This window comes from Micropterus dolomieu, linkage group LG03 (genome assembly GCF_021292245.1).
Source record: "Micropterus dolomieu isolate WLL.071019.BEF.003 ecotype Adirondacks linkage group LG03, ASM2129224v1, whole genome shotgun sequence".
In the NCBI taxonomy this organism is placed as follows: domain Eukaryota; kingdom Metazoa; phylum Chordata; class Actinopteri; order Centrarchiformes; family Centrarchidae; genus Micropterus; species Micropterus dolomieu.
The window spans coordinates 33,609,222-33,620,055 of record NC_060152.1 but is presented as its reverse complement, the minus strand read 5'-3'; the positions used below and the strand labels follow the sequence as shown (position 1 = coordinate 33,620,055).

Below are 10,834 nucleotides of genomic sequence, written 5' to 3'. Positions count from 1 at the left end.
GGTTACTCTCATGAGTGGTGGGCCAATAGGATGTGTAATACAATTTCAAGTATGTAATTAACTGTTTTGTTTATGCTGCTTTTGAGATAATTTTAGGTAAGTTTTTAAGTAGTGAAACTGCTTGTAAATTACTAAAGTTCACTTTTCTCTCAAGGCTCCCTGGTTAATGGCATTAGCCGGTGTCAGTCACAGAACCTGTCAGCTAGTCCGACCTGGCGCTGGTCATTACAGATGTGCCCTCAAAAGTGTCGCCCTGCTAACATCCATCGTGACAAGGAGGACCCTGCCAGCAAGAGGTTAGCTCCTCCTATGTGTGTTTTTGCATGCGTGTTTGCACGTACTTGATGGTATACATGACTCACCTATGAACAGTTAACGCCATTAATCCAATCAGTCTGGTGTTTTTGTGGGGTCAATTTTATTAGTATGTTAGTAATGTAATAGTGTGCACAGTTTTGTCAATGTTATTGATCAGATGACAAAAACCAATCAAGCAGAGTACTAAATGCGCTGCTAAATGAACTGAACAGCCCAAAGAAGAGTTTAAGAGAGTCATTGGACCACTTTGATTTTGCATCAGCACACATCCCTCCTCCTCAAGATCATCAAAACCAGTTCTACTGTTAGTCGAGGTTTTGCAGCTGAAGCTGTAAGACAGAGGACAATTGTAATAAGATAAGCAGGTTTTGTCAATGTCGAACAAGAAAGCTCATGTGGACGAGCGAGAGAGAGAGGGAGTGTGGGAAGTAGGCCTGGCCCGAATGTCATTTTTGAGCCACGAAGCTTCGATAGTAATTTACAGAGAATATCAAAGCTTTGATATGGGGGTGGTTGGGGGTCCGCTCAGTGGTCGCCTTGTGCCGATTGTGTAGATGTGTGTTGATAAGCAGGCTGTCATTTCACGAGCTACAGCTATGTATTTCATAGATCGAAGCAGAACAGCAGAAGAAGAATGAATGTCCAAGAAGTTCTGGAAATGACATGAGCGAGGGAGAATCTGAACAGAAAGTAAAACACTTTGTTTTAACTTTGTTACGTCTAGGCTAGCAGACCCCCAAGTGCATGACTAAAGGTTCGTGCAGACTACACGACTTTCAGCGTCGGCCGATGGCCGTGCCGTTCACACTACACAACTTTCCGTCATGTGAGTCTTGGGAGTCTTGAAGTCGTTGTGGCGTTCACACTAGGTGACTGATCGGTGACACACTACACGAGCTGACAGCGGCTCTGTCACCCGACGCTGGTCTCTAAACACGTTTTCTCAAGAAAACACACGTGAAATGTGAAATGAGCAAACCTACACATAAAACAGCTGTTGTTTATTATTATAAAGATACCAATTATAAAGACAAAGAATCTGGGTGAAAGAATAGATCAGCACACGCAGGTAGCAGGGATCATCTGAGCTACAGAGAGATGGAGGGGAGTAAAAAGTGTTTTGCAATGAAAAAGTAGCTGCCTGCTCTCATTGGCTGGATGTGGATGTCGAGTTGGCCGACGACTCCAGATAATTGGCGTGCTGGATATCTGGCAGAGGTCGGCGATGTGTTAGAAATGTGTCGGGGAGCTGTTTCGATGCATCGTTGAGTAGTTCACACATAACGACTGCTGATTTACCACCGATCACAGCCTGACGGTCGCCGAGCGGCAAATCGGGCTAAAAATCATGTAGTGTGAACCAGGCTTAAGAGAGGGAGGAGACTGGAGTTAGATAAAACAGGAATACTTACTGAGGGGTTGAAGGGACGGGATATTGAGACGGGAAATGCAACGCAGAGTGGAAGACTAGATGGTGCAGATCCGGGTTGGTGGCTGCTGTGCAAAGCAAGGGGGGAACCGTAGCTCAGAGTCCAGAGCAGAATAAGGGAAGATTTTACACGGAGTGCAGACAGGATGAGTGCCATTTTCAGTAGTGGAAAGTAACAACATGTTATTATGCAAAATCCCCCTTTTAACTTTAATTTTTAGCCTACTAAATGTTTTTCTTCTACAATAGACCTAATATAATTATTTAAAGTAGTTAATTAATTAATTAAATTTGTTTGTGGTAGCCTACAGTTTACTGGGTAGCTTTTAAATGTAGGCTATTTGTCTGTTTTGATCTGTAATGTACTATTTTGATAAAATTAATAAATACCATAACTGCTGCTATCGTCACTCAGTATAAAGTTCTCCCACCCAACTGAGGGCTTCATTTTGTTTTCCCTTTAATGTCTTCTCTATGAACGTCTGGATGCTCAGTGCGCTGCATTGAACAAATTAGGAAAAAATATAATAATAATAATAATCCTTGAAGACAAATTAATAATTTTTGTGGACTTGATAATGATAAAATGTAATCTTCCAAAGGTTAAAACTCAGTGTATGTCTGCTGTCTGCAGCAGCTCACACGTTATGTGAATAACTACGACCCAAAGCATTTATTTCCCATTTTACTCCAAACTGTGTGAAGTATACTGCAGTACAGTAGCTGAACAGATCCAGTGAGACACTGATAGAAGATTGCAGCCCGTTGTTACCCTGCTGACATGCTGCTTTCACTATGCAGTTGGTGTGGACAAGGTTTAAGAGGGCAATGTCTTGCCAAAATCAGTACCCAAATTGTATTGTGCAGCCTGATCTGGCTAAACAGAGCCTCAACTGTACGACTTCACCTACCTTGTAACCAGGTTTGCTTGAAGGCAAGAAAATACCAAATGTGTAGGTGCAAAAAAAATGTAATACTCCCAGATGAAATAGGATAGTGTGCTATTCTACAAAAGAACAGATTCCACTTTTACTGCTAGCCATATGTAACAAATGCAGTCTAATTTGACAGCCCTGCAATAAAACCGACCTGCATGAAGGTTCTAATATCCAGTTTTCAACTGTTCCAACTTTTGGAAGATGTATATTGTGGTGCTTTTGATATATTGAATTATACACAGAGGTTTTTCTGTTCTTTAGCCTTCCCTCATTGATTTATGAGGGGTGGACAAAATAATAGAAACACCTGTTGGTGTGACTGAATGTGTGTGTGTTTGTGACTGGGTGCGTGCGCATGTCTGCTCAGACCAAGGCTGCAGGCGCAGAGGAAGTTTGCCCAGTCCCCTACCAGCAATCCAAGACCACCAGTGTTGATGACATCAACACAAAGTAACCACACACACCACCTGGCTGTAGTCCCCTGTCCTACCAGACATCGGCCCAAGACTGAGGACTTCTTGTCCTTTCTCTGTTTGAGAGGTAAACTACAAGCACAGAAGCTGCCTATGCATGATAGGCCGCTACGTACACCCCACTGACCTGCATGCCAGACGTAGTTCTTTGGGGTAGCCATTCTCTGTCTGCTCTTGCTTTCCCTGACATATATTCTAAAAGAGAAAAGGGGGGTAGTGGTGAGAGGTGGTAATAGTGGCAGTACTAGGGAAGCCGGACACTGGGCATAACAGACCCGTAGGATGGTGAGTTCCATCCAGTCTATGCTAAGGAAGAGGCCTTACCTTCTACGTCATGTTGGGATATCTGGAAATAATTATTTGTCTGGGAATTGACCCTTCGCTAAGCCCCGCCCACCTTAGTTACTGTTGCTAAGTCCGACAAACTGTCGGCGCCACCACTGTCTATTACTGCACTCCCGGAGAAATATTGTCAAATTTGTTGTAAAAAGCCATCTCAGAAAGAAGCAGACCGTTTTGCAGTTGCATTATACATTTGAAGGTTGTATTCAAGCTGTCAGACTCGGACTGAGTCAGAGCGAGTCCTATACTGCGCTGTGATTGGCCAGCTGTGTATTCGGGGCGTGGCTTAGCAGAGGCTCAATGTCCACACACCACATACACACACACTCACAGCTGCACACACATCGAAATCAATGAAGGCATTTCCTCTTTCACTTCAGGTTCAGCAGCATTGCCTAGCAACATGACCTTTTTAGCAAATGGACGGGCAAAGGAGCCAGCTGACGCTCAGCATCGTACTTCCTGTCTTTCCACCAATCACAGGACTGGAGATGAGCTGAATAACATAAGCATGTTCAGTGGGACATCAGGTGCTCATCTACTGTCTTGTGTAATCTTTCAAACTGTAATGATTGAGGCAACTTTAAGTAAAGGCTAAATGTTTCACTGGCATTTTTCTCTTTGCTTAAACAAATCATCAATAAATTGCTTAAATTTTTTCGGCCTCTGTGTCGGTCTTTCCATCCTACAGTGCAGCAGGACTCTCGGTCTCTGAGAGGGAGGCCTAAGAATTCTGCCGGGGTCAGCTCCTTCTCTCTAACTGCCCAGGCACAGAGGAGGAGGAAGAGAGAGAGGAGAGAGGAGGTACAGCAGAGGAGGAGGAGGAGAGAGAAAATACAGGAGGACAGAAAAGAGGGAGCTGAGAGACACCTTCTGAGACCTCGCCACCTCTCCCTGCAGGTCAGGAGGACTCAAAAGGTCTGATCATCCTTTCTACATGCTTTTCTGTCCGATAGGTGTCTGGTTGTATCATCAGCATTATGAAACTAGTGTTGAATAAATCTTACATACAGCGCCAGAATACAACATGTGAACACAGTCGTTATCTCGAGATCACGAGATAATTATCCCGTTATCACGAGAAAACAGTCAGTATCGCGAAAAAATGATCCTGTTATCACGAAAAAATGATCCTGTTATCACGAGAAAAAACACGTCGTTATCACGAGAAAACAACAGTCATTATCTCGAGATCAAGAGATAATGATCCTGTTATCACGACAAAACAGTCGGTATCGTGAAAAAATTATCCTGTTATCACGAGAAAACAACAGTCGTTATCACGAGAAAACAACAGTCGTTATCACGAAAAAATTATCCTGTTATCACGAGAAAACAACAGTCGGTATCACGAAAAAATGATCCTGTTATCACGAGAAAACAACAGTCGTTATCACGAGAAAACAACAGTCGTTATCACGAGAAAACAGTCGTTATCACGAGAAAACAGTCGTTATCACGAGAAAACAGCAGTCGTTATCACAAAAAAGTTATCCTGTTATCACGAGAAAACAACGGTCGTTATCACAAGAAAACAGTCGTTATCTCGAGATCACGAGATAATGATCCCGTTATCACGAGAAAACAACAGTCGTTATCACGAGATCACGAGATAATGATTCCGTTATCACGAGAAAACAGTCGGTATCACGAAAAAATGATCTTGTTATCACGAGAAAAAACAGTCGTTATCACGAGAAAACAACAGTCATTATCTCGAGATCAAGAGATAATGATCCTGTTATCACGACAAAACAGTCGGTATCGTGAAAAAATTATCCTGTTATCACGAGAAAACAACAGTCGTTATCACGAGAAAACAACAGTCGTTATCACGAGAAAACAACAGTCGTTATCACGAAAAAATTATCCTGTTATCACGAGAATACAACAGTCGTTATCACGAGAAAACAACAGTCATTATCTCGAGATCACGAGATAATGATCCTGTTATCACGACAAAACAGTTGGTATCGTGAAAAAATTATCCTGTTATCGCGAGAAAACAACAGTCGTTATCGCGAGAAAACAACAGTCGTTATCGCGAGAAAACAACAGTCGTTATCGCGAGAAAACAACAGTCGTTATCGCGAGAAAACAACAGTCGTTATCGCGAGAAAACAACAGTCGTTATCACGAAAAAATGATCCTGTTATCACGAGAAAACAACAGTTGTTATCACGAGAATACAACAGTCGTTATATCGAGATCACGAGAAAACAGTCGGTATCACGAAAAAATGATCCTGTTATCACGAGAAAACAACAGTCGTTATCACGAAAAAATGATCCTGTTATCACGAGAAAACAACAGTCGTTATCACGAGAAAACAACAGTCGTTATCACGAGAAAACAACAGTCGTTATCACGAGAAAACAACAGTCGTTATCACGAAAAAATTATCCTGTTATCACGAGAAAACAACAGTTGTTATCACGAGAAAACAACAGTCGTTATCACGAGAAAACAACAGTCGTTATCACGAGAAAACAACAGTCGTTATCACGAGAATACAACAGTCGTTATCTCGAGATCACGAGAAAACAATCGGTATCACGAAAAAATGATCCTGTTATCACGAGAAAACAACAGTCGTTATCACGAAAAAATGATCCTGTTATCACGAGAAAACAACAGTCGTTATCTCAAGATCACGAGATAATGATCCTGTTATCACGACAAAACAGTCGGTATCGTGAAAAAATTATCCTGTTATCACGAGAAAACAACAGTCGTTATCTCGAGATCACGAGATAATGATTCCGTTATCACGAGTAAACAGTCGGTATCACGAAAAAATTATCCTGTTATCACGAGAAAACAACAGTCGTTATCACAAGAAAATTATCCTTTTATCACGAGAAAACAACAGTCGTTATCACGAGAAAACAACAGTCGTTATCACGAGAAAACGACAGTCGTTATCACGAGAAAACAACAGTCGTTATCTCGAGATCACGAGATAATGATCCCGTTATCACGAGAAAACAGGCAGTATCACAAAATAATTATCCCGTTATCACGAGAATACAACAGTCGTTATCTCGAGATCACGAGATAATGATCCTGTTATCACGACAAAACAGTCGGTATCGTGAAAAAATTATCCTGTTATCACGAGAAAACAACAGTCGTTATCACGAGAAAACAACAGTCGTTATCACGAGAAAACAACAGTCGTTATCACGAGAAAACAACAGTCGTTATCACGAGAAAACAACAGTCGTTATCTCGAGATCACGAGATAATGATCCCGTAATCACGAGAAAACAACAGTCGTTATCACGAGAAAACAACAGTCGTTATCTCGAGATCACGAGATAATGATTCCGTTATCACGAGAAAACAACAGTCGTTATCTCGAGATCACGAGATAATGATTCCGTTATCACGAGTAAACAGTCGGTATCACGAAAAAATTATCCTGTTATCACGAGAAAACAACAGTCGTTATCACAAGAAAATTATCCTTTTATCACAAGAAAACAACAGTCGTTATCACGAGAAAACAAAAGTCGTTATCACGAAAAAATGATCCTGTTATCACGAGAAAACAACAGTCGTTATCTCAAGATCACGAGATAATGATCCTGTTATCACGACAAAACAGTCGGTATCGTGAAAAAATTATCCTGTTATCACGAGAAAACAGTCGTTATCTCAAGATCACGAGATAATGATCCCGTTATCACGAGAAAACAGTCGGTATCACGAAAAAATGATCCTGTTATCACGAGAAAACAACAGTCGTTATCACGAGAAAACAACAGTCGTTATCACGAGAAAACAACAGTCGTTATCTCGAGATCACGAGATAATGATCCTGTTATCACGACAAAACAGTCGGTATCGTGAAAAAATTATCCTGTTATCGCGAGAAAACAACAGTCGTTATCGCGAGAAAACAACAGTCGTTATCGCGAGAAAACAACAGTCGTTATCACGAAAAAATGATCCTGTTATCACGAGAATACAACAGTCGTTATCTCGAGATCACGAGAAAACAATCGGTATCACGAAAAAATGATCCTGTTATCACGAGAAAACAATCGGTATCACGAAAAAATGATCCTGTTATCACGAGAAAACAACAGTCGTTATCACGAGAAAACAACAGTCGTTATCACGAGAAAACAACAGTCGTTATCACGAGAAAACAACAGTCGTTATCACGAGAAAACAACAGTCGTTATCTCGAGATCACGAGATAATGATCCTGTTATCACGACAAAACAGTCGGTATCGTGAAAAAATGATCCTGTTATCACGAGAAAACAACAGTCGTTATCACGAAAAAATGATCCTGTTATCACGAGAAAACAACAGTCGTTATCACGAGAAAACAACAGTCGTTATCACGAGAAAACAACAGTCGTTATCACGAGAAAACAACAGTCGTTATCTCGAGATCACGAGATAATGATACTGTTATCACGAGAAAACTGGCAGTATTACAAAAAAATTATCCCTTTATCACGAGAATACAACAGTCGTTATCTCGAGATCACGAGATAATGATCCCGTTATCACGAGAAAACAGTCGGTACCACGAAAAAATGATCCTGTTATCACGAGAAAACAACAGTCGTTATCACGAGAAAACAACAGTCGTTATCTCGAGATCACGAGATAATGATCCCGTTATCACGACAAAACAGTCGGTATCGTGAAAAAATTATCCTGTTATCACGAGAAAACAACAGTTGTTATCACGAGAAAACAACAGTTGTTATCACGAGAAAACAACAGTTGTTATCACGAGAAAACAACAGTTGTTATCACGAGAAAACAACAGTTGTTATCACGAGAAAACAACAGTTGTTATCTCGAGATCACGAGATAATGATCCTGTTATCACGAGAAAACAACAGTCGTTATCACGAGAAAACAACAGTCGTTATCACGAGAAAACAACAGTCGTTATCACGAGAAAACAACAGTCATTATCTCGAGATCACGAGATAATGATCCTGTTATCACGACAAAACAGTCGGTATCGTGAAAAAATTATCCTGTTATCACGAGAAAACAGCAGTCGTTATCACGAGAAAACAACAGTCGTTATCACGAGAAAACAGCAGTCGTTATCACGAGAAAACAGTCGTTATCACGAAAAAATTATCCTGTTATCACGAGAAAACAACAGTCGTTATCACAACAGTCAACAGTCGTTATCTCGAGATCACGAGATAACGTAGTAAAATAAAGATTTGAATCGATGGCCGCTAAGAGCTTCAACCCAAATCATACCTGTCTAAAATTCCCCAATCTGCTTTGATGAATAAAATTAAAATAAACATTGTAGAGTGCATTAATCTAGGTATATTTTGACATATTTTGCTTACTTTATTGTACTTAGATTGCTGAACACAGTGAGTTGTTTTGCTTAAAATTGATGCTTCGGCTTTAATTGCTTTAATGTTTATGGGTGAAGAATGATAATTACCATTCCTCAATTATCCAGTTCATCCAAATTATATCATGGGTCAGTCACCATCATTGAATGACTTTGAATGTGCAACAAAACGGTCTTACATCGTTTATGGGTAGGACATTTAAACCGTTGAAATTCACTGGTCGTTTCTTCCAGGAAAGAGCTTATTAAAGAGCATATCTCATGATGTCATCAGTCTTTTCTGAATAGCTCTGCTAGTGTATTTTGTCATCACAACATTTCCTTCTGATAAAGTCTGCTAGTCTTTTCATTCGTTTGTCTTATGCAGTCTTACTTTGTTGCTGAGCACAGAAGTGCTAGTGGTAGTCCAGGCTTCCGTATTTAGGTCAGAGGACATTTAACATAGCTTTTCTTATTGTATCATGCAAGCTGTGGCAATTTTGGTCAGCTCAGCACGAGAGCCCTCATACTTGTATTGTGATCCGCCGGGTCCATCCTGGCCTGATCCGATCATTAAGAAGGGAAAAAAAAGCAAGTTCCACATGCTCCCTCTCCTTGCAGCCAGCAGGTGCGTCAAACTGGCACCATGAGGCATGTTTCCATTCTGCTCTGGCCTTAACAGTTATGGCTGTTCTGGTAACCAGTAGCCCTTGGAATGGATGTTTTCACCCGGGACATAAAGAGAGCTCACACGGAGATTTGATTAGTACAAAATCACCCACTTGAGATCAAGAGATTAATAGAATATGCTCCTCTGATGGTTTTCAAAATCAGCCAATGTATACCTGCAAATGAGAAAGGTTCTGTTAGTCCTATGTCATATTTTTCCTATGGTCAGTCCATAGCAGAGTTGTTTTGTACATTTTATTAGATCAGATTTTTCCTTTAATGGTTTATTCTTGTCGATTAGTTGTTTGCAGTTACTCTAAGACTCTTCATTCTCTAAAGCATTAATTTTATTAGGGTTGCACATTGTGGCACCTCCGCCAACAGTGACAATTGCTTTCAAATTTTAACACCTGTATGGTGTTTGAACTTAATGACACCGACAAACTAAAGATGATTTATAACTATAAAATTTATTATATTTATAAGCAAAACAGTGCTGTGGCAGGCATTTTTGGTCATCAGTTGCCCTCTATTGGTGCTTTGGAGGTATTTCATGTTATGTCAGCACACAAGATGAAATGAAAAGGCTAACAACACTACTAAAACAATACGTCTTAGTAGTCCAGAGGTTAACATGTTGCCCTTCAGATCCAAAAAATGAATCCAATTAAGGGCATTTTAACCAAATGGAGAATGTTATGCATTCTTTTACCTGTTGGTGGCGCTACAGGATTTTCAAAAGCGCTTTAACAAACTTCTGCTAAGGAATTAGTCAGTCAGTAATTTTTGATGTCTATTCTAAATCCACTGACAATTAAAAGTTGTACAGTCTGTGTGTTTTTGTTGAACAGTGTCAACAATGTACAGGCTCAAATCTGCACAAGACTTTGCCAGTTTGATAAGAGTCCTGGCCTGAACACTACAATCTTATACAGTCGTAGTCATAGCACCACCTACTGGCAACAGGGAGTGACTACTTTTGGGGTGTTCTTGCCAATATTATGTAGCTGCAGTACCGGAGGCTGCAGTTTCAGGACCCCCGCAATCCGGGGACCTCAGTTCTAGGACCGTAGTTCTATTGTGACAGTGCCATCTAATGGAGTGGTGGTGGTAATGCACAGCGACACGAAGGCTGCCAGCTAGCTAGCCAACTAGCTGTGTGGATTATGGCCAGCTTCTAGCTAAAGCTATCAAATGACAGTTTTCATTTGCATTGCTAAAGTTGGACTAACTTAATTACCTATCCAGCAGGAAACAGTCTGCGCTACTTTAGTAACATTTGTACCACATCAGAGCCTTCCATCTGGGAAAATCCACAACAATTCAATCC

At 40.7% G+C, this 10,834-nt stretch overlaps 1 protein-coding gene across 7 annotated transcripts in view; it reads left to right on the top strand.

The window, feature by feature from the left end:
• Positions 1–10,834, top strand: part of LOC123967615 — a 41,081-nt gene that overhangs the window by 26,074 nt on the left and 4,173 nt on the right. For 5 of the 7 annotated variants that reach the window (XM_046043749.1, XM_046043747.1, XM_046043748.1 and 2 more), the window contains 3 exons: positions 3,053–3,225; positions 3,881–4,030; positions 4,192–4,418. In XM_046043749.1, the coding sequence (XP_045899705.1) occupies positions 3,053–3,225; positions 3,881–4,030; positions 4,192–4,418 (550 nt within the window). Of the gene's footprint in view, positions 1–96; positions 297–3,052; positions 3,226–3,880; positions 4,031–4,191; positions 4,419–10,834 lie in introns of those variants that run through there. The other 2 variants (XM_046043754.1, XM_046043752.1) reach the window with 2 other exon arrangements.